This window comes from Tetrao urogallus (genome assembly GCF_951394365.1).
Source record: "Tetrao urogallus genome assembly, chromosome: 1".
NCBI classification, from domain to species: Eukaryota; Metazoa; Chordata; class Aves; order Galliformes; family Phasianidae; genus Tetrao; species Tetrao urogallus.
In genome coordinates this window covers 12,966,160-12,991,261 of record NC_136813.1, presented here as the reverse complement: position 1 = coordinate 12,991,261, position 25,102 = coordinate 12,966,160, and the positions used below count along the sequence as shown (strand labels likewise).

Genomic DNA, 25,102 nt, shown 5'->3' with positions numbered 1-25,102 from the left:
TCTGCTGTGCACTGAGTTAGCTCAATCACTTACAGTCATCTCATAATATCTCGCCTGTCAAAATCAAGTAAAGAAATAGCTAACTGACTAGTTAAGTCAACTGATGAGGAAGTAACAGAGAGCTGAAGCTGGTGAGGCACTGGCACAGGCTGCCAAGGCCAGGAGGGATGAGGACCTGGGCAGCCTGAGGTAGTGGGAAGTGTCTCTACCCATGGCAGTGGGTTGGAACAGAATGGACTTCAAGGTCATCCAAACCATTCTGTGCTCCTTTGATTTTGTAACATCTGTTGACTATCGGGTAAAGTATCTGTGCTCCCATTTATGCAACCGTAAAACCAAAATAAGCAATGACCAGAACACACAAATTGTTTACTGTTTTTTATGTTAGTAACCCCCAGAATTTAAAAAAGAAACTATCCTTGCCAGTAGAAAACAGAATAGAGCGAGGTCCTCCTTTACACCTGTGGCAGAGTGATTCTTCACCCACCATAAAAAAAAAAAAAAAAAAAGGGAAAAAAAAAAAGAATAAGCTAAATAAAACATGCTGTCTGAGTTTTACTACCTATTCAGAGAATTCGGATGCACTGCAGAAAAAAAAGCTGAATTTCTAGTAAAGCCAGCAAGATAAATAGTTTCCAGATTATTTCAGTGAAATAATTGGTCATTTTTAACCGCAAGATGATGTGTTCCTGCAGTCACATGTTAAAACTCCATCCCTCTCTCCTTTGTTGTGTGTTTTATTGCAGAGTCACTTACAGTGACAGAAATTATTTCAAAGAGAAATTATAATGCTTAGCATCATATCTTTGTGGAAACACCAAGACCCAAAACCTACCGAAATAACAGTTTTCCCTACCCACATCAAACTTCATGGTACTCTTCACTTAAGCTTCTGATCACATCATTAAAACCATCCTTATTACAAAAAAGTCTCTTGAAATTTTCTTTCAGCATCATCTGTAATGAGAATGTTAACACTACAGCTTTTACTGGCCAAGCACAAACACTGCCTGTTCCCAGCCCTATAATAAATGACTAGGTCTTTGCACTAATCATATGGAAAAGGTTAGGGACAAGAAAAAAATAATATAGGTGAGAAGAAATAAAATACGCTCTCTGGTAAGAAAACATTCAGTGTATAAAGCACATAAAGTTAGTAAATAATGAACAGCAGGAACCAGAAACTGAGCAGAAAGATGGCAAAAAAGACACAAAAGTAGTAAGAGAAGGTTTTGAGGCAGCTTTCTTATTTCATGGCTAAACCAGAGAGTTTTTAACTTGTAAGTCAAAACTTCTGCAGAGGATGTAAATAAAAGCAGGTCAGTCAGAGAAAAAAAAGAATGTAAATTTATGTTCTGTAAGTGTACAAATTTATTAGTATGATACGCATCAAGCAAAACCTTAAGTTACTAACTTAACCCCTATACAATGCCAAAGCTAAAGACTGAGAAGCTGCTGCCATCCTCCCATCCCCACTGCCTCATTTTTGGGGTAGATTATTAAGGTATGTTTCATTAGGAGCACAGAACCCACATCCTATGGCAGCACGAAAGCAAGGTATGTCTCTGATCCTAGAAGTACTGTTGTTGCTGAGGCGTCTTCACATCAGTACTGACTACATCGTCCAGCACTGAAACATATTTGTTTTTGCTGAACATCCCTTTCCAGCACAGGAGGTACACAGGGGAAAATAACAAGCATACTGTGTACTTCAGAGAGTACTGACGGATGTACTGCCTGTACACAGATGGAGCTCAGCCACAGGGATGTCTCTGGTGGCTTCAGTGGTTCTTCTGTCCTTGCAATTGCACTGCATAAGCATCATGCATTAAAAAACAAACAAACAAACAAACAAAAAAAAACAAAAAAAAACCACACCAATAGCTACCCTACAACACTAATCAGTATTGCAGTAATTCTGAACCTTTCGTAACAGCACACTCTTCTTTCCATAGGATGTGTAAGTCTGATATCACTATAAACAGAGTATGTCCTCAGAGAACTTCATCTGTGCTTGAGGAAGCAGGAGGTCCCCTGCCCCTTTTCCCTTCTTTCTTCCTTCTTTTTGTACAAATATCCTTTGCTTGCATGTATGTGGTAATTCTGCCTCATTTGAGGACTCTGCTGGACAACAGAGGGAAGAACAACACAGCCCTCAATGCAGGGCGCTGGGCCTTCCCAAGAAGAGCTCAGAAGTTTAGCTCCACAGCAAACAAGGGACTCACAAATGTTCCTGCAGTAATAATTTGAGATACATTGTGTAATTAAAAAATAGAAGATTTTGAAATCAGAATCATGTGTGTTAAAATGTGGCCTATTTCTGTGTGTCACAAAGTCCATGAGTTCCACTGAAACATCTCAACCCTTTCTTAAAACTGCAACATGCTGTTTTTAACCAGAATATGCTCAGAGGAATTAAAGTGAACTTTGTAAATACAAAAGGGTGTGGGAGGGAGGAAGAGTCAAATTACTTTACAAGAGGAAATGTCATGGGAATACGCAGCTAAGAAATAAATGCTGAAAACATAATGATAATATGGAGCACAGTATGTAAACTAACGTTTTATAATGAGATATTTCAATTATTTTCACAAAACAATGGTTATTGATAGGCTGCTTTAAGTAACACAAAGTGCTGCCTTCATCAACTTAGTAACACGTTATTCCCTCCAAATCATTAGCTCATGTAATCCAAATAATTCTACAGCCTGCTTCTTATTATTCTATTCTAAGGATTTGTAAGATGCACTTGGTATTGTGACGGAAATGATGTATTTGAAAAGACAACTTCCAACACGTAAAAACAACTGTATATTTACCCTGCGCTATAGTCACAGCCTCATTCATCACATTCATCATTAAAACTGATCACCAGTTGCTTTCTCTGGACTGTTCTCAATCCAGCAGGAATTTGTTGCAAAATTTTCCTTGTTCAGGACAAGCAGCCTCTACTATTTAATTTTAAAGTCTTTTAATTCATTTGCTTCACAAGGAAGCAAACGAACAGTATCAACAGTTTAAAGCGTGATGGCAAAGATCAACAATGCTTTCTTCTCCAAAACTGATTGTGTTGTGTCTTTTTTCATCCTGAACATTTCAAACATGCCATACAGCTCTACAAACACATCCACCTGCACATTCAAAAGAGAACTTAAGTTTAGTGAAGGACTGTGAGAGAGAAGACAAAGGATAACAATTCTTTTACCTGAATTTATAAACTGGATTATTAAGAATATGCTTCCTTTATGATTTAGTGTTTTCATCTACTGTACTGGAATCAACCCTGAGGTCTACAGGGAAAAAAAATTTTATGAATCTTTTATTATATACTCATGTACAGAACACATCACCTGGAAACAACACACCTGGGGAGATTTTTGAAGCTACTCTACCAATAATCAGCTCAATACCACCATACACTGCTAAATGTTGCACACATTAGGTTTGATTCTGTCTGTATTTAATGAGTGAAGGGTATATAAGGTTATACAATCTAACTCAAAATCAACTCAATGTATAATCTATATATTCAGTATATAATCCAATTCAAAGTGAACTCAAAGACACAATGCCAAGTTTAAAAGGTAATGTTCAATGAGAGATAGAGTGGAAAGTTACTGTGGAGGACAGAATTGAAGTAAATACTCTCTTCTGTGAAATGGACAGTTTAACTTATGGTTATAAAACAGGCCATGTTAAATAATCAGTAGGCAATATCCAAATACTCTAAACCACACACTAAACAAGATTTTATAGAATTTTAAGAATCTATTACCATCATCTTCAGTGAATGCCAGGATAGAGAAAACATACAAACAGAAACACATGGTGCTGTATGTGTTACTTATTAAGACAATCTAGTGCAGCAAATGTGCAAAAAATGTGCAAAGCTGGCAGAAATTTACATCTTCATGAACTGACTGTGTCTATGCCAGCTCCCTGCACCCAGCCCTGCTGGCAAGAGGACCAGCCAAGTGCATGACCCCCAGAGACCAGTCACCATTAGCGCTGACACAGCAGGCTCTGAACTCCTGCTGGAGCACAAGCACCAACTAATGCCTGCAGGGCAGTTTTCCCAGTAATATATTACCACATCAGAAATCAAAATGGACATCAGACCCATAAGGAAATTTCCTAAGGATTAACTCTAGTTTACTAGACTTCAGTGACAAATCACAGCAAACATAATTGCAGGCAGCAGGGCTGGGAGATAAGACTTTGTTTTCCACTTCTGAAATGCAACTAAATGTATTCTTAAATAGTTAATATTTCACAGAAGTATTTCCAGAACTTTTAATGACAAGTTTTATTTGCAAGCACAAATGCTATTTCAAGCAGTTTTTCAAAAGCCACAACATCAAATAAAATTTCCATGTTTCTTTCTGTGGCTTTAAGCCATACTGAAAAAGTGCGTGGAGAAGGAGGGGGAATGTAGGATAAGGGAAGCAACAGATGGTTTCCTGAGCAGACATGCAAAAGCCAAAAATCACAGATTTCAGATTAACACTGAGAAGCCACCACAAGTATCTGGAATAAAGATGCAATTTAATTTGCTTTCTCAGTATTTTATTCACAGCAGGAACCGTGGCTGTTATTAAAGCCACGTGGGATATGCAGCATCTCTCTGAAGGTAACTAAACTACGTGTCTCAAAATGTCACCACTGCGGCAAATCCAAAGGAGGACTGTCCTGAAATACAGCCCTCAAAGCCCCAAATTCACTTTATTTTTCAATATGTTGATTATGAATTTAAACAGACCTCTCTCTTACAGGGCTGAGATTTCCTTTATCACCATCACAACCTGGACTGATTGGTTCAGAACTCTTTTTCACCTTTTTTTTTTTTACTGAATAAAGCCTGTAAAACATTAAAAGCATACAGTTACCTACAGCTTTAAATGGAATTACAAATGCAGATTAGCCTAATGGCAACATGCTGCAGGATCAGCACGTCAGTCTGCAAACTCACTGAATAATAAATCTTTCATGCAATGACTGCTATTATTTCTTCTGCCACTTTTGTACCACAGGCCCACACTTCCCTCACTTTCAAAGTAGCAATATTTTTGGAGAAAATTCAGTATGAATCTGTACCATAAATAATATTTACTGGGAAAACTGATAAGAAGACAAAAGAAGGTGATGGGAGAGCAAGGTGAAGGGATTTGAAATTGTTGCTTTTCTTACTAATGTCAATGTTTTCTGGGTTTCATTCCCCAGATATTCAAGGCAACAGAGTAACTGCTTTCTTTCAGCATGAGATAATATTGCTTATGTATTTATGCTCATTTCAGTTTGTAAGCTAAAATCCTGTCCAATATACTTTAGCGCTTAGCAGAGAAGCGGTGTCAAAAGTTATGTCAGAAGATTCCATTCAAAAGTGGGCAGGATTAAAAAAAAAAAAAGTTGAAGAGCAAAATAACATCTCATCTCTTCACAGGGTATCAGTACTGTTTAAGTTTGGAAAAGCAATATTGGAATAGCTTCCTTATGCACCATTTGGTCTCTCGTACTGCCCTAATCTGGGTATCAGATCTTATGGGACTGTAATAAGCAACTTGTGTATTCCTTCAGTCTGTGTTTACATAAACCACAGCCCACAAATGAACAGAATCAACACTATCTGTATCGTCCTGTAACACAAAGAAATGCACTTCTCATAGTCAGAGATATGGGCTGAAGCAAAGATTCAAATGTACAGGTTTTAAAACAACATGGAAATACCAACAGAGACTCTCAAGCTGATGGCAAATTTTGCTAGCAGAGGTTTAAATTCACAACCCCAGGAACCACAAATTGCTTTGAGGAATTCCATTGTGGGAACATGCACAAAGGTAAGGGAACTCCACCTGCTCTGTTCTCCTCTCAGCAGAACCTTGCCCTATGCAGAACGGACAGTGTGAGGCAACTTCAGACTCAATAAATGAACATCCTTACTCTCCGCTTAGTATTTAATACGATCAGCCACATTTTTTTTAATCAAGTAATGCCATTCCTTTTATTGGCATCATTCAGACTTTGAAGCACCTAATCCAGACTTGGAATTTTTCAATGTGATTAACTAAAAACAAAATAAAAGATTCCACCCAATTTCAAAGATGGCTTATTGTGACAATATAGAAATACTTGTAAGAAAAACAAATAGCAGCAATTGCTGTGAGAGTTCCATCCTCCCAGAGAGCACAACTTTAAGTGGCAATCTTTCTTCCTGTGGCCATTTCCACTTGGAGTTGTGGGAAAAAGTATTTTGCCAATTTTTTCTCAGTTCTTGAAAATAAGTGTGCTGTCTTTCTGAATTTGCCAAATAAAACCATCATATACCAGAAAATAAAGTATGGAAAGAGACACACACAGAGATGAATTATGCTTCATTTAAACTTCTGCAAAAAAAATTACAAAAATCAGGAAGCAAGAAAACCACAGAATCAAGACTTATACTTGAGTTATGCTTTAGGGGCTACATGCTGTCCTTACAAGAAGAGACTTCTTTCCCTACACACTAGAGAGCACAGAATCTAACCAGAGCACAGCTACCAAAGTTTGTGCAATTAAAAGTAAACAAACATGTAAGATTTTCTCTATTTCATTTCAGTTAAAGCACTGTATTCACAGGTAGATGCACTGGTATTTTGTTCTGTGTCAGAATTTGAAGCCCATGGGCTTTCTGCAACACCCAGACTGAGGTGTTCCACATTCCCCACGAAGACAAAAGCAGAAATGTAAGCTTTCAAAGATTTAGTAACATTCCCACTGCTTGACCTCCACAGGTTTATGGCATTCAATCCCTGTAACTTTTTAAGAGTGTTCCCCGCAAAGTCGTTTAAAAGATTTTCTGCAGCTGGCTGGCTGCCAGGTCAAGCACTCATCCGAACATTCTTCTGGGTTTGGTCACACTGGAAAGCCAAAAACCCAGCAGAGACAGACAGCAAGAGCACATGGAAGCTCCTGACTAAGCGTGATGGACATGTACATCTAACTCAAACCAAATCAAGGAGTGGATCAAGATCTGAGCCTTGTCAAAGCCCAGAACTCTGCAAGATGGATTTGCAAGCACAATATAACATGTGCATTCTGCATTAGGCAAGTGGAATTTTAACTCAAGAGTACTTTCATCTTGCAAAATTTAATAAATAAATATATTGTAGAATTTAATGATTTTTTTTTTCTAAACGTATGTAAAGCATAAAATGTAGGACTTCTGTTAAAAGTAAAAATCCTTTTCCTCAATGTAGAATTTTACTGAAACAAATCTTTGATAGTGTTACATATCTAAAGCGAGGTAAAAATTTCATACTTGAATCTATTTTTTGCTAATGTGACACAGTAGCAAATATTAAGTATAAATATTAAGTATAGCACAGTCACAAATGTTTAAACAACAACAAAAAAAAAATACAAGTTTTTGATAAAATTTGAAACAATACTTTCAGCAAAAACATTCACACTTTCCACTCTATGTCTTTTCAATAACAGTCAAGAAAAAAGTGCACAGATGTTTATTTAGCAGCTAAGTACATACACAAAAAAGTCAGGTTATTTAGAACTTCTATGTCTGCACTTGCAAAACACAATGCTTAGAGAGAGAATCTGAAGACGTGCAATGTTACAGAATTTAAATCAATCCAATTATTTGACTTACATCAGTAAACTGACATGTCCAGTACTCTAACCCTTAAAAAACAAAAACAAGTAGAAAACTCTAAATGGATCAGTAAGAGTCAAAACATTTCCTACAGCCCTGAAAGACTGTAAATGTTTATAATGCCAATCTATGCCACACTGTGAGGGAAGGGAAGAAATTGATTATTCAAATAGTACCACCACACTTCTAACAGTTTATTTAAAAAGCGGCTGTAATATTTCTACTCCATACTAATGTTCTATAGAAGTAGAATATTTCAAAGTATGCAATTCAATTTGAACATTAATCTGTTTTCTGAAGCGTGAATTAATCCTAAAGACTCAGTAGCTCAGCCTTACACTTGACAGACTGGCCTCTGTGTACCAGATGCACGTTTTCACTGCATGTAGGCAAGCTTTGTCTCCAGAATGGAATTCTTCATAGTAAAGCTTACAAACACAATCTGAAACACTTTTTATGGCTCGTAAGTTTGTAGACCAGGAGGGATGGACATAGAATAAAAGAGAATGAAAGAACAACGATGTGTTGGTTCACCTACAACTTTGGTAGGGCTTTGGTATCAAAAGGTGAATCTAGAAGGTTAGAAGGTTAGCATCCCAAAGTGTGATGTCACGAAGTGGCAGCAGAAACATTACACATCACCTAAGCAGTTTGTTCAGGTTTGTTAGGAACATGGGACATAATCCCACACATCACTTATTCACACAGTAAAGTACCATAACTATTTTACATATTGATGTATCATTTTTCTCATCTTTTCCCTTCCTTCTACACTGGAGGAAGTGGAGGTTTCCTGGTACCATCCACCAACTTAACAAGGTATTGACAGACCTTGACTATAAACAGCAAACCTTTTTTCATCACGTTCTTATGGAATTAAGAAGTAACTGCTTTAGGTAAGTGGTCATTAAGCATGGTTGCATCTCTATGCCAGTATTAGGGTTAAAAATGATTACATCTGCCAAAGAGAAACCAGCCTATTTCCATCTGATGGAGGCACACACAAGGCAGCCCTGAGGTGCTCTGCTCCATAGTTCAACACGGTGTGGAACAGCATTTCATGTGTACACTCTGGTCCAGCAGGATGAAGTGAGCTCAATGTGCTTCCACAAGTTGAGGTTTTGGAGACTGAATTGACCCCAGTGAAAATAATCATGAAATCATAAAAGTTGGAAAAGACTGTGCCCATTAACCATGTCATTTAGTACCACATCTCTACAGTTCTTAACACTTCCAGAGACAGTGACTCCACCACCTCTCTGGGCATCCTGTCCCAAAGCATCACCACTCTTTCTGAGAATATTTTTTTCCTAATACCCAGCCTGAACTCCTCCCTTAAGCACAGCTTAAGGCCATCACCTCTTTTCCTGTCATTGTTACCTGGATGGCACAATTTCCTACACTGCAGAAGTCCATCCTGCCTGAATTAATTTTTAACTTAACCAGATTAGCCACTGACCTTTGACTTGAGCAGATCTGAGTTTTCCAGAGCTGACTAATAGCCAGGATATGTTAGAAGAAGCACGAGCTTAAAACCACAGAATATTTAGGAATATAGAAAACCAAAAGGTACGCTCTGGTTAAATTAGCGATTCCTTCAATCTCCTCCTGCTTTACTTTGTGTTCCCCTCTGCAAGTTCTCACTATAAATAATCAGGACATAAATTGTCTACGAATTCAAACCTGTAATTTTAAGAATAAAATTGCTACTTTTTTCTCAAGTTTTTCAAACAGCTAAATAACGTGGCAATGTGGAAAAACACCATGGAGCAACACAGAACATATTAAGCCACAGCAGTTATACTCAGTCCGAGAATTCCATAAACAAGCAAATTAGAAATAATTATAATTACATGTCTGTCTTACTAGACCATTGATTCTTCAGACACACATCCGTACTTCAAATGACAGGGGAAAAATATGGTATTTCAATTATTCCAGATGTACAAAACTTATCTGCATGTGGCTCTATGTGGATGCTGAATTAGTTAAGGGGAAGTAACAAGAAAAGCAATATATTCAGAATCATTAATACTTCTTTATTTTTCTTGATTTGGAAAATTTAGTGCACTTGATTTATGAAAATTATCAACAAATACTGAAACAAACGTTAGGTTTGCCATAATTTCTTTGTTGAATTCAGGTCTATAAAGTGATGAAGGATTTTCTAGTCTTGAAATTCCAAATTCTGCTAAGGATTCTTACTTCAGGAAGCAGAACTCCATCTTGCTTGTTCAAGCCTGAAGGTGAATATCTCACAGCCTGGATGAACAAACAACTACTTTTTTTTTTTTTTAAATGAGTGCCTGTTTAAAAACAAGGCACACTAACTCGACAATTCTCAACTGTTACACCTTTTTACTAAAGGTGTATTATGAGGAGAATCAGTATATACCAGTTATTTTCAAACCATCTCTATGGAATTCTCTAGCCCTCGGACTCACCATCTCCTCAGAAGCTCTTATAATCACTACATAATAATTCTATTGGGATGCCCAAGTCTACAAATAATTGCAGAGCTGGACACTAAAATAGCAAAGAGAGGAAGATAGAAGTGTGGTGAAGTCATGGAATGAGGATGATAAAGTAGAAAGCATTTACAGGAGAACATAAGTTTAACCTAACAACTAGGGACAAAACATGCCTCATCTTGACCAGCAAGCGGCACACACTTTTTTACTTGTCTACTCAGTTATTCCAGTTTAGTGTCGCATTTACACAGCAGAACGTACCAGGACTAACAAGTTACTGCTATTCATCACCAGCCTCAACCCCTGTAAACAGCAACAACTCAATGGCAAAGCACAGTCTGACACACCACAGTTTGCAATCCACTACACTAAAAATTTTAGATTTCTTTAGCATATCAAGATGTAAACTGCAACGGCTCAGGAGATCCCATACTTCAAATTCAGCTCCTTCTGACACAAAAGAAAGGTAGGACAGATAGGAAGGGTGCTATCAGTCACCTCAGTCTAAAATTTCACATTTGAATAAACATATTAAGGAAGAATGAAGCAACCCTCTGATACGTATTTTGGAAAAGAAGAAAAAACAAGGTATGTGTTGTTGACCTTATTTAACTTTTTCCTTTGCAGAAATAAAGGCCAACATTACTTTCTTTACTGTTCTGCCTGATACATTTGACCTTTCAGAAGCAAGGACAAGATCTGTGTGTGAGACTCACAGAAAGCCAAGCCTTTCTTTCTGGTGCAGTTGCTGTTTTGAAGCCCCTGGGGGTTCCTAGCCATAGCCTAAGATCACTCCTTGGAGTCAATAAACAAGAGTGTTCTGAAAGCAGGTGGCATTTATTTAAATACGCAACAGGGATTTTAAAAAGGATAATAATAATAATGGTAGAAACAGATTTTAAACAAATACTTCAGGCTCATCATGCATTTGCTGAGTACCTCCCATAATTAGTTACTATTTAACATTTGTAGAGAAAAGTCGTCCATCAAAAGTAGTAAGGAAATTCTGTCCTCGGATTCATATCTTGCACACAGCTGCTTTTAAAGATCATTTAAAAAGTTAATCTCAAAAATCTCTCAATTCTCTCAACCAGAGGGGAAAAAAAAAAAAAAAAGCAAGCTGTCAGATCTTGACAGGTAACTGTGGAAAAACAGCACCCATTCACTCTATGCAAATACACTGAGTCGCAATAGTTTTCTATGCTAATTTAAGACTCAACCCCTTTTCCACACCCATCTGAAAAACGCCTTTAGTAAATATGCAGGTCTCTAAGCTCCACAAGGTCAACAAATTCAAGTAGTAAGAACAGTATTGAGATGGTGCCTATGGTAATGAAATCCACCCCCAGAAGCTCCACCTTCAAGGCGGTGGCAAAATCTACCTGTCCCTTTGGTGTGCGTGAGCCAGCAGTACACTAGAGCCACTGGAATTCATTTCAGAATTATTTGATGTTAGGTAACGTCATTCAGAAATGTGTTTACAAATGTCAATTCACTGAAGAGGGAAGACTATTAAATCGAAAAAGAACTTTCCTGAACTTTCAAATTAACCTCCAGCAATTAAGGTGATGATTTTCAAAGTGATTCAGACAGCAAATGACTTCATAGAGTTTAAAAATTAATTTTGAATCAGACAAGCTAATTTAAGAGACCACTGCATGCTACATACAACAGAAATACAGTGGCTTAAAATTGCAACTGTCTGGAGAGCTTTTCAGTCAGCTTTCTGAAGGCCCTGCTGAGCTCTAAGCAGTTCCAAAAGACAGCACATCCTAACGAGAAGACTGCAATGCCCATATATTGGTTTGTTAGAGTTTGCTTTCACACACTTTAGGTTGGCCTAAAGCTCCTATAAATTCTCCTTTTTTTCTTTTTTAACTGGATGTTTATGAGGGTGGACAGTGATAGGACAAGGGGAATGATTTTAAATCGAGACAGGGGAGGTTTGGGTTAGACAGTAGGAGGAAGTTTTTCACACAGACGGTGGTGACACACTGGAATAGGTTGCCCAAGGAAGCTGTGGATGCCCCATCCCTGGAGGCATTCAAGGCCAGGCTGGATGTGGCTCTGGGCAGCCTGTTCTGTTGGTTGGTGACCCTGCACATAGCAGGGGGTTGAAACTCGATGATCACTGTGGTCCTTTTCAACCCAGGCCTTTCTATGATTCTACGATGCACACTTTGTACCATTAAATATGCCATTTGTCATGTCTAAATGTCAATAACCTTTTACACTACTTTAAGAAATGGGAGGAGGGAAACATCCTGACCTTTATTTTTAATTTTTTAATTTTTTTTTAATTTCTACACACTTATTACTGAATGCGGATCAATTTGCTGCTTTGAATGACTGGATGTTTGTCTGCTGACAAGCTCTGTATTGAATGCCCAGTAATAAAAAAAAAAGGAAGACTAAGCTTCTGGCATGGTTGCTCAACTCAAAACAAGAGAGCCTTAAGACCAGATCAGTGGAGCTTAACAAATACCTGCTGATAAAGGTTTCCTTCTTTCATTTTGTTTTTAGTATTTTTAAAAAGTCCTTCCTCCCCAGTACATTTTAGCTCCCAAAAGGAAAATAGCAAATTTCAGAACTTTTAACCCACTCCTTCTTCCTTAATTAAAAATAACAATTTTTAACAGGCCATCATCACCCTATCTTAGGGAGAGGAAAGCATCAGCTGAAACATTTTTCATAATATAAACCTGTGAAAATATATTTGTCTTCAGGTAAAAATATATATATATCAAAATCACTAGCAAAACAGCACAAACACCCTCCAGTGCTTTTTCCTAAATAGTGCACGCTAACATAGAACAGATATTTAAGTAAAATGCATCCAATGTCATGGCTGAGGTTTGGCTTTCCCCTGAAGAGTCAGTGGAAGGCCTAAACATACAAAAGAAACAGAATGTACTTATTTGTCTTGGTTTCCTTTAGCTCCAAAGAGCACAGTCTTACACTGCTGATTTTAAATCTTACTAATTTATGATAAATCTCAATACAAAATAGATAAGAACTTGTTAAAGAAACAAGACAGAACAATGACAGAATTCTCCTCAACTGTTAACTATCTTTGTCTGTATCAGCTACAATCCAGATAACAAACAGATAAAAGGATGATAAGAACAGGGAGATTCCTGCAGAAGGAATTATGTGACATAAGCTGGATAGGAAAGAAGGAGCTGGTGAACCTTCTTGCATTATTTATGTCTGCACAGTGTAAAATAAATAAATAAATAAATTTTTTAAAAGACACTTGTTCATTAAAAATACAGTTTTGCACTTGTACGTGTGAATCTCGCTTACTTAAAAGTATAGAGACTTGTAAATAGAACACACATTTTCTTGTGGAAAACTCATTGCATTCTCTAATCTGCATCAGGCAGAAACTGTGTACAGTGCAATTCATCTTTAAAAGGCAAGAAGTGATACTGTCATTCATTATTTAATACTGAGGAATGCACAGTTAGTAAGATGAAAAACACTCCTGTGTCAGATTGAACTGCATTAAGCCTTCTTTACAGTGTTAATGGTTAATGATTTTAGTGCTAAGATGCCTCTTTCTGCACAAATTTCAATCACACAAATAAAGAGTGCTTGGCTGAATCACACATCATGGAAGCTAATATTCATGTTCCATTAATCAGTAACACGACCTTTGTAACACTGTGGATCACATGCTGCCATATGCATTTTAAAAAAGAGGAAGAAATAACACGGATAACAAGTGCTAGCAACTTATTTTTTAATTACAAACTGTATTTGTCAGCAGAAAATTTGAGAAAAATCTTTATAGCATAAATTCTTTATGTTCACAGTTTGGAAAAAAAAAAAAGAAAAGTAGAAAATCAAGTTATATTTGATTTGAGGAAGAAGCCAGCCTGGTAACTGAAGGAAATCAGAAGAACAGCTTACAAGATGTGCATAAAATGTCTGATTCTAGCTTGGGCATGGCACATCTGATAGTGGCTGAGTAGATTAATATTGGTAACTTACAACAAGGCAGAAGCTATATATAAAATGCTTTATACATGTACAAACACATTTTTGTCAAAGAAGAGCATCACTTCCATCAAATAATTAAACATTTGGAAATAACTATTAAGAAATCATAACAATTAGAAGGCAAAGATGAGAATTAAAAGAAAAAATAAATAAAAAGCACAGCTGGATGAAATACTAAATGGATGAAAAATAAATATGACAAATGGTATCACAATTCTGCATATATTGAGTGCTCTTAGCTATGTACCAGGAACCTTCAACTCTGATTTCACTTAAAAAAAGAAAAAATTCACAGAGCCATCAACTCAGTTCCAATATTTGTTACAGTTTAAAAAAAAAAAAAAAAAAAAATCCTCATGTTTCATTTTTGAAAAAAAGTAGAAAAAAAATTCTGACATTCTGTCAGGAGAAGTTTTATTCAGAAGGTAATATTAGCATGCCACCATGCTTGAAACAGAAATGCGTTTTAAAATCTTTATTACGTAGCCCATATGTGGATGGTATTTTTGTACAAAACTCGTCAAGTTAGAGTATCGCTGGAAACTGATGTAAAACCTCCCAGCAGCATTTACAGCCATAGATTTCCTTAAAGGAGGTGAAGGCAGAAGTCACAGAGAGCAGGATTCTTCTATACAAGGCTGTGTTTGATGATAAAAAAAAAAACACAAAAGAAACCATCGAGCTGGTTGGGACATGTTAAAGATACGAACAAATTCTAGGTCACTGCTCTAGGGAGATCAAAAATTGAGAGTTACCCTATAAAAGCACACAGTACCAGTCACGTTCTGTTAGACTTGTATTTGATTCCTGTCAGTTTACCTTTTACTCTTATAAGCTTCTTTGATGCACACGACAATCCATCAGGCAATGCTTGCCTTAGAAGCTAGAAATCCCTTCTTTGAAGCTCCAAGTGAAATAAATCAGCTGTCAAGCTTCATGAACTTTGTTTTTTTCTAAACAGTTTTAAATGCCTGTTTAATGTCTGAACAATAAAATGTCTTGTCTTTTCTACATTTAGGTTACCAGTAAAATGAAAGTCCTCCTTGCCACCAGTCACCTCATTTGAAATGCAAAATTTATGCCTTTAGAAAAATAAAAATGGACCAAATCTAAGATATAAAACTGAGATACTGTAGATTTAGTTTAAATGCATAAAATATGTACAAGCTAACTTTTATCAGCCAAGAAATAATACACAGAATGCCAAAAAAGTGCATACATATGAATCTTTTCAGTATATGTGCATTTAACAAATCAGAAAAGAAATAAATCACAGGACAAAGTACTGTATTGAGTAAACTAGCATACAGTGCTTCATGGCCCTGGACAAAAATGTTCTTCTATTTTCTTGAATGTTTTAAAACTCAACAAAGGAATAACATTCACACTAAACTACTAAATTCTATTACTAAATTCTACCCTTTTCATATTCCCCTATCAATTTCCAAATGTGTACTGCAGTACTATGTTCCACTGTTTTAGAAATCATTTTGTATGAAATCACAAAGTAAATATTTAATGTAAACATAAAACAATTTTAAATTTTAAAATTTAAGCTCGTCAGTAAGTGAGCAAATACGTTCAATACGTTTTTGTTTCCCCTCAACATTATGAAGATACTACTTTTTTTTTTAATTTAAAAATCCTACATTCCCTATTGTAGTGCCAAATTACTTATTTTTAGGAGCAACTCTTCAACAACCAGTTCCCATTGTTTTGAGAGAGGCATGGGAGGAACAAGGTACCTAACGCTCACAATACGAACACAGGCATGTTGAAGATGGATCAGTATCCAGGTTTCTCATCAACAGAAGCTGGAGCACTCCAGCTGCCTGAAAGCATTGCAGTAACTACAGCAATGCTCTGGAATAAAGAGCAATGGGATTTCTGAATGCCAGACTCAGGTCTAGCTCTTCCATCTGCTGAAGAAAAATTATTTTGAAGATGCTAAAGAGACTTACTTTCAAGACAAGCTGAGCTGTTCAGTTTTGTGAGTGCCGAAAGTCTGGGTGTGCAGAGACAGACCATTAAACAGCTAGTAAATTTTACTGGCAAAAACTCAGACAACTATATACTTAGGAATGCACAAGCTGTAAAGAACATATTCCTGTTTTTAGATCCTTAAACACTTCCTCCATCTTACTAGGTACTTAAGTGTTTCTTGCAGACCCAGGTTAGCTCATGGGAAACTTGCATACCTTTCAGTATCCCAAAGAAAACTGGAAATTAAAAACAGCAGCAGGATTTAGAAGATTCACAGCTGACTCAGCTGACAAACTCATATGAATTCTTCAAACTACGAAGAACTGAACTACATCATGAAGCCATAGGTTGTTAGTGGTTGTTTGTTGGTTTGTTTTTTTTTTTTTTTTGACAAGTCCTTTTAAAATCTTGCAAGCTTCCCGCTTTCTAAGTCCTTTCCATTTTTTTATTAAATGCACCATTAAATAGTACTTCACCTCACTGTAACAATAATATAAGAAACATACACGAATTTATGGAGTATTGCAGGAGATACTTACCAATATTAATTTCATCATCAGTTTCAGCATCTCCAATACACTCAAACTGGAAATCTTGCAAGGATTGTGAAAATTTTTGCACTGCCATGGATAAATCTAAAATTCAAGAGAAAGAAAAAGAAACAAGAAAACCAGTGTTATTCCACCACCACTTCTTTGAAGCAATTCTTCATTCATCTTGTTCACAAACTTTCCTTGCTGGTAACACTTCTTTACACAGTAACTTCTTTTAAAAATTCCTATCGCTATATAAAATCCAACTACTTGACATATCCCAGAAACATGCTAGATGCCAGATTTTGTAGACAAATACATACATTTTGTTGATAAATGAAGAACTGCTATAATTCTTAAAAATACTATATATTTAAAAAAACAACACATTAGTGTCTATTGGTATATCACAGATGTAAAATACTACAATGGTTTAAAAGATCAGAGACTGAAACAAAAATAACAATAACTTCTTTTACACACGACATTACAAAAAAAAATTACATTCTCACTATTCTAATACACCAATATTGTATAATCTTACACAGATAGTTTTTTAAAAAACATCAAAAGAGGAAAAAAAGAATGCCTGCTAATCATGTAGATGACCCATGGTCTTTCAGCACTGTTCTAACTGAATGACACACAGTGGATCTTAAGATTCAATGAAATAACAAAAGAATCCAAACCATATAGCACAAAAATTCATTAGAATTCTATACATTCCAGCAAATCACATTCATGAGCAGAATATCATGGTAACCACATAAACCTGTTCTTTCCTTCATTAGGTGTACTAATGGTAAATGCAGAGATGAATGTGGTAACAAACACAGTCAAGATTTAAAAATGTTATCAGCCTAGATGAGCCCACAAAAGCAGCAAGAATTATCCATGTCCTTGAGGTCATATATATGTTAACTGTTCAGAAGCTAGAAAAGTTTACAATTAAGAGTCTGATATCCACTAAATCTAACCTAAAGACATGGTGGGGTTAAGATACAAGCAAAAGACAAGTCACTGACTCTGTTCCAAAAGCACTGCGTATTCCTCTTAGGAAATCTTCCAAAGCCTGGATGTGGTCCTGGGCACCCTGCTCTGAGTGTCCCTGCTGGATCAGGGTCTCGGCCAGATGGAGCCAGAGGTCCTTACCAATCTTAATGCACTGCTCTTAGAAAGCGCTAAGATACTCATCTAGCTGCACCAAAACCCTCAGAGCTGAGGCAGAACTGGAAGACTGTATTTTATTCTTGCATGAATAAAATCTAGTGTATAAATGTAGATATTGGCCTAATGTCTGATACCAAGACATAAACACACACACAGACTTCTCAATTTTAAATATCTCCAACAATAAAAAACATGCCACTGTCCTAAACAAAATAAGAGCTGAAAACCTTTCTAAATCTTTTCAAATCAGGATCCACACAATAAGATGACTGCAAAGATTCTTCTGTAATTGAAGGTAACCATTACCAAAGGTCACAGTTCCTATCAGGATTTTGCCCTGCCCCTGTATTTGCTCTGTGTCTGCTGACACTGGCTGACAGATATCAATGATCCAAAAAGCATTCTCTGACCTGAGGCTGTTAAACAATTTCACATGCAGTTTCCTGTGTGGAAGAAATGTCCTGGAGATGTTGGTTGATACTTGGCTAGATGTGGGCCAGCAGTGTGCCCAGGCATCCAAGAAGGCCAACTACATCCTGGCTTGTACCAGAAACAGTGCAGCCAGCAGGAGCAAAGAAGTGATGGCCCTCCCGTACTCAGCACTGGTGAAGCCGCATCTTAAGTACTGTGTTCAGTTTGGGGCCTCGCTATAAGAAAGACATCGAGGCCCTGGAGCATGTTCATACAGGCAACAAAGCTGGTGAGGAGTCTGGAGCACAAGTCTTATGGGAAGCACCTGTGGGAGCTGGGATTGTTCAGTCTGGAGAACAGGATGTTCAAAGGAGACCTTGTAGCTCTCTACAATGACCTGAAAGGAGGCTGAGGTGAGGTGGGGGTCAGCCACTTCTCCCACATAACTAGCAACAGGACTACAGCGAACGGCCTGAAATTGCACCAGAGGAAGTTCAGGTTGGATGTTGGGAAAATTTCTTTCTCTGAAAGAGTGGTTACAAACTGGAATGGGCTGCCCAGAGAGGCAGCGGAGTCACCACCCCTGGAGGTGTTCAAGAAATGTGCAGCTGCAGTAGGGACATGGTTCAGTGGGAATACTGCTGATAGGTGAACAGTTGGACTGGATGATCTTTAAGGTCCTTTCTAACCATGGTGATTCTATAAGTCAACAGAGTGCATCAGTCCATGTATGGTTATATCAGAAAAATAGCTAGGATGTATAGAAATGGGTAAAACAAATCTGTATCTTACTGATAAGCAGAACTGAATAAAGGAAAAAAATCTCAGCCCTTATAAGGACAGGTGTTCCCCTTCCTTCAACCTACGATCTGGTACCTCCCTGAATAATTAAAATTTCTAAAAGATTAGAAATAATTGGACATAAAATTAGCACAGAAGCTTTTAAATATCTGTCCTAGTTGGTTGTTTCTTTGAAAAATTTAGAAAATATCCTTCTTTTAAAAGAAAATCGTGAACTCTAACAGTAAGAATTGCTTAGTAATTACTTACAATATATGAAAGTCAAAGCACAGCAAATTCAATACATATTTCCTTTATATATGCATATTCCAACTGCATTTTGAAGATTTAATCATTTCTAGGCATGGAATAAAAGAAAGAATTTTTGTATTTTCTTTAGATAAAAATATGCTGCCTCGATAAAACCTCTTTAAATCTGCATTCCATCATTTTCTCTACAAATCCTGTTTTTATTCATGAGAGACACTGTCCTTCAAATACTGATACTTATAATAGAATTTGTCATCATGCAAAATCACCTGTAGTTTCCTGACATCTTAGCAAAATATACCACACTTTCCATTGAAAGCCGTGCAGAATTAAATTACTGCATCCTTACTGAACATCTCCTACTGTACATGAAAATTTTATTATTCATTACATTAACAATTCAGAAGCTAAACACAAACTGTCTCCTACTGTTACTATAGAAGAAAACAAAATAAATCTTTCTGAAGAGGTTAAGCACTCTGTGTTTTATGCAAATATATCTGATATCTAAGTAACATACTGTTCTACAGCTGTTAGACCAAACTTCAGTTGGTATGCAACATGTTGCTCTCAGTTTAAAGGACCACAGTTGAACTGCTAGCTTGTCCACCAAGTCGCTTCACTGAATCCCAAATAATTCTGCAAAACTGCTGCACACCAATTGTGCTGGAAGGAATCAACAGTTGTGAAGTGGACAAACAAAAAAGATGGTCTGTTGTCAGCACTATCAGGATGGACAATGCTCTCAGAAACATAGTTTGATTTTTAGGTGATCCTGTGTGGAGACAGGAATTGGACTCAGTGATCTTTATGGGTCCCTTCAACTCGAGACACTCTATGAAAGTATAACAATTAAGTATCACTAATATGAATGCAGATTTATTTCCTCTGGACAATCTACTAAATGTTCATAGAAAGGAAGCGAGGGAGAAAGGACTCTACCCTGTCACTCTTCTCCATGTACAATGCTCACTGGAACAAGTGTCAAGGGAAAGGAAAACAATTAGTAAAATAAACGAGGTGGAGTCTCCATTTTATATATGAGATTAGTCATGCACAGCTGCTGATCTTTCACTGTGTGAGCAAATCAGTGTTAATGTTCTCCTACGTTTTGAACCTGAAGAAAACATATTTAATCCAACTTAAAAATGTTGGCTACGAAAAATGTAATAAAAATTACATGGCTCATCAGATAACTTGCTCAAATCATCCAAAATGATACCAGTTGGAGACTTCTGCCTCCAGATGAGATCTATTCTAATAGCTTGAAAATCTCTGAAGATGTTGTATTAAGGGTACAGCTATTAAGCACTGCAAAGAATACATGAAGTTCTAAAGTCAGAGGTTTCTTATAATGCTTCGTTTAGAGATTCTGTACAAAGTTCATTTTACCTGGAAATATTAAACATATTATTCTGCAGGAAATTACTGACTTACTTGGCCAGCTTCAGAGAGGCAGCAATAGGATTCTGTAAGCACTCAAAGCTCTACACAGCAGATAAGGTACCAAAACTGGACCAAGCAGTGCAATTATAGTTCTGTTTATCATCTTCTTATACACATCACCACTTTGACCTGTTACCTATTCATCTGGTCCCAGCAAAAGGACAAGCTGGGAAACAAGCAGGCTGTCTGTCACAGATCCAAGAATTCAAAATTGAATTAGACCTGATTTAAGAGCCATTGCCTCTTCAGGACAGGCAAATAATACCATGAAGAAAATGAAAAGAGATGGAGCATAAACCCTTTCCAGCTTTACAAGATGTCATTTATAACCATACATCCCAGAATCTTAATGTCATTGAGAAATCTCAATACATTCTGCTTCTTGCAGATGCAGAAATGTCAGTCACTATTTAAATCAGCTTTTTTGATAGCCATCTCCACCTTTTTGCTAGTACACATTAACTAGAATTTTCCACTTAGCCTAGGATAGAAATCTCTTCAGAGGAAAGTCTGCTGATATTCCAAGTTACTACAAAAGCCTCATCAGCTTTATCTACCAGCAGTATCTGGCAGTACAAGTCCAAGGGAAGCACAGTCACTCAAAAGTCTCCAAGATAATGTAAGTCTTGTCCTTGCTCTTCTACAGGCACTCAGTGCATACTCCCTGGATGCCAAGGAAAGAATGAAAATACGCTCCAAACTATGGAGGTTACTGGAGTGGTCTTCTAAATGGCACTTTCAGCTGCTCTTCACATTCCTTTTCCAGCAGTATTCACCCCTCCTGTGCCCTGTGCTCCCCAGCCACACAGAAAGACTACAGTCAGGTGAGCAGTGGTGTAAGTAGTGCAGAGCAGCCATTTGCTCTGACACATTTAGGGGAGGAGGTAACTGAGGTGGAGCTGACTTCTTTGGTAGGGCTGAATCAACTCAGTCAACCAGCTGGGGGAGTTCATGGAGTTTGGCCAGAGGTAGTACTAAAAAGTACTCAAAGAAACACAGTAAAATGTGGCTGGAAACAGTGAAAGGATAATTACAGCTTAATCATAAGAAGGTCATATAATAGCAGTGTTAGATACAGAAGCATATAATACAAAATATCAGTACCATAACACTAATGACAGAACAGTAGAAGCCATCACTTATTCAGGAATATTACAAAACACATTTCCCTAATGGAAACCACTTCTTCCTGAATCTCTGATTTCTTCCTGAACTTTCATATTTTTGATCAATCTTCTTAATACATATTTAAGCAAAAAGAAGTTGACAAAAAAATGCGTCATACTAGAGGTTGGGTTTATTTAAGATTTACATTACTTCAAATTGCCAAAAAAGGGGAATCTAATTTGAACTGTAACACTTTAGGTTTCAGATAACTAAATAAGCTAAATAACAATTGTTACTAATAATTCATTTTAGGCTTCAGTTAAAACTTAACATGCTGGGAATAGTAAGATAAAACTAAGAATTACTTTCACACTATAACTGCTCTTCAATTTTCTTATCCTAGATTTGTTATAACATTGAATTCTTGCCCAAGGCCTGGAGGAAGAACAGGCAATATGTTGCAACAAGGTGATGAAATGATGGATACATTACCTGAAAGATGAAAGACTGAGTGTGTGAGTTGTGGCATAGCCCTTCACAACAAAGACTAAGCTCTACTGACAACGAAACTTGAAAAGATTTGCACAATATCGTAAACACTCGGATTTCTTTTGGTGGGGATATGAAGGTTGGTTAGCTTTGCCAGCTTGTCAGCTAGAAAAACAGCAGCAAGTTCACATCATCCACACAAGAGACCAAAAAGCTCCAAGAGCAAAGGTTTGGGGGGCTTGCAAAGAGCTCATGTCCCTGCCCAAGTAACAGCCTACAACAAACTGTTCTGAGGACACATCAAAGGGCTCTTGTTTACTTATAAAGATGATTTCTTTAGGAAATGAAATTCCAATAAACATCATTCCCCTGAGTGATGTCAATCATTCTGGAAAAACTCGGTGTCTCTCACCAGGTTAATGAAGAAAAATAGCAGCTGGAATCTAGCAAGAAGATTAAAGATGCCCAGATGAACTCTTGAGTACAGGCAGAAATGCAGCAAGCTGCACTTTAAAGCAGACACTGGCTAAAATAGTAACAGCGGCAGCTCTGATGACCCAACACAAAGTTATTGCTGTTGGGCTCTCAAGGCAGCATAAAGGAAGGGGCCATGGCTGAGCAGAGGGGGCAAGTCAGCAGTCAGCTGCATTTTGGGGTAGCTGAAGACTGGAACAGATTGAGCAGAGCTATCTTCAGTTTCAAGCCTCTAGGCCGTTTGCTTCCTGTGTTAGGTAGGACTGAAGAAGCACCGGGTGGCCTCTCCTTATCAACTCTTCCATTTGGAACACACTGACATACAGGTTAAATAGAACCTGAGCTACTCAAACAGAACAGAGCATTGAGAAACTGAAAAACGTGAAAGCAGCAGCAGGAACTGAATGATACTGCTAGTATACTTGATAAAATGGCATGATAAAATATAAACAACCATTTACTGAGGTAACTGACTTTTATTCCTTCTCAGAAACTGAAAATGAACGATTCACTTTTTTTGGTTTTTAATTGCTTAACAGACACATTCATTTTCTTGATTTATTCCATAAGTAATTCTCATCCTAGAAACAATTATTCTGGCTAAGTTATCTAAACTCTTGAAAAAGTAGATTTATAATAGAGACGTTTTCATTGTGAACCAGCAGCTATAAGCGTGATTTGCAGCGTTCTTACTGCACCAGAAGACATGGGCAAGGAAATATTTAATGATTTATGCATGTAAAAGGAAAAAAAGGAAGGGGAGGGAGGGGAGCAGCAGTATTAGAAATACAAATTTTTATATTATTATTTAGTCAAGAAAATAGTTGTGAGATACATGTATCCTTAAATACTACATAATATGCTTCTTTATTGTGCAGATGAACCAGGAATTGCCTTGGTTTTGTTACTTTATACAGGACAGAACTTCAAGCAGGCAAGCTAAATCAACAGACAGAAATAAGCCGGAGGAACAAGAACACCCCACTGAGAAGCACTGAACTTCAACAGCTTCTGTGTTTGCTACAGTCAATTTGATTGTAACTAGAACAAGTCACAGTGGGACAACTTCTTCCACATCACAGGCTGCAAACACAGCAGCTGGCAGCACGGTTATATTTAGGCAGCATGAATGATTAAGCAGTTAAAAGCAGTGATCATACAAGTTTGTGTCTATCACCATTACACTTCACGTTCTTTCCTGTCTTGAGGGCTTTCTCACTAGAAATTCCAGCTTCACAGCTGTTGATCTTAATTCAGAAAACAGCACTAAAATGCATTTTTTTAACCTCTTTCCAGTCTTCATAGTTCACTATTGCTTTAGAATGAAAAAAAAAATAATAATGAAAATCAACTGCCAAAGTAACTATCACATAGAGAAAAGTTTCCAATTTCATACGTATGACAGAAAATCAGCCCAAACAAGGGGATCTGTACAGCAGCTGTAAATTCACCCAAAGAATTGGTGCTGAGCACAGTGATGTTGTCACACATCTCTGAAATGCAATTAATTCACTCAGCTCTACACATTAAAAGAATTCTGGGTTTTGCTGCCAGAACAGGTAATCCCAGCTTAATAAAATATCCGCACTGTAACACCAGGACATGCCCACATCACCTACAGTTAAAAAGCAAATTAAAACGCATGCTAACGTTCCTTTAAAATACAAACATAAATCCATAAAACCAGCTGAAAAAGCTTCTGCCACCTTTGGTTTTAAGTGACTTTCCATCACTGGAGTCTTTTCCAGAGCATGGGGTATTACTTGTGGCACTTCTATTCTGAGAAGTAAATTTAATGAATTTATTTACACTTCCATGCACACACATACATTTGTTATTCTTCATAACTGAGTCGAATGAATTTTCAGATCAAACTTTTCTGACTGTCATAGGAAAAAAAAAAAAACAACAAACCACAAACAACAACCCTCTTATGAGGAATTGCATTTTTTCCAAATCTCTACAGAAGCATTTAATTCAGCCAAAGCCAGGGCAGGCTGGCACAGCAGAGAGCCTCTCTGCAGGGCACATGGAGATCATGCTGGCCACTGGCCATAATGCTTTATAAAGAAGCCACAAGAGAAGACCACAATGGGATACAGAGCCCAGTGTCCAGAGCCAAAGGTTTTTCAGCACAAGGGCCATTGCTCAGCACTGACACAGAGTTTTGTTGTTGCTGTCAATGAACTCTTTATCTCCTCTCTTTGCCATTTGCACTGGTTTTCAGGTTATTTGCCAACTTACTATTCATGGAACAACGCAATGCAACTAAAATAAACAGCCCTCCAGCCCAACAATTCCATGTTGCTTTTCCACCTTAG

At 37.3% G+C, this 25,102-nt stretch overlaps 1 protein-coding gene across 1 annotated transcript in view; it reads right to left on the bottom strand.

Moving 5' to 3' along the window:
- Nucleotides 1-25,102, bottom strand: part of ARHGAP42 (Rho GTPase activating protein 42) — a gene marked incomplete at both ends in the record, with an annotated part of 153,761 nt that overhangs the window by 103,978 nt on the left and 24,681 nt on the right. The window contains one exon of the mRNA XM_079548751.1: nt 16,641-16,736. Coding sequence (XP_079404877.1) covers nt 16,641-16,736 — 96 coding nt within the window. The remainder of the gene's footprint in view (nt 1-16,640; nt 16,737-25,102) is intronic.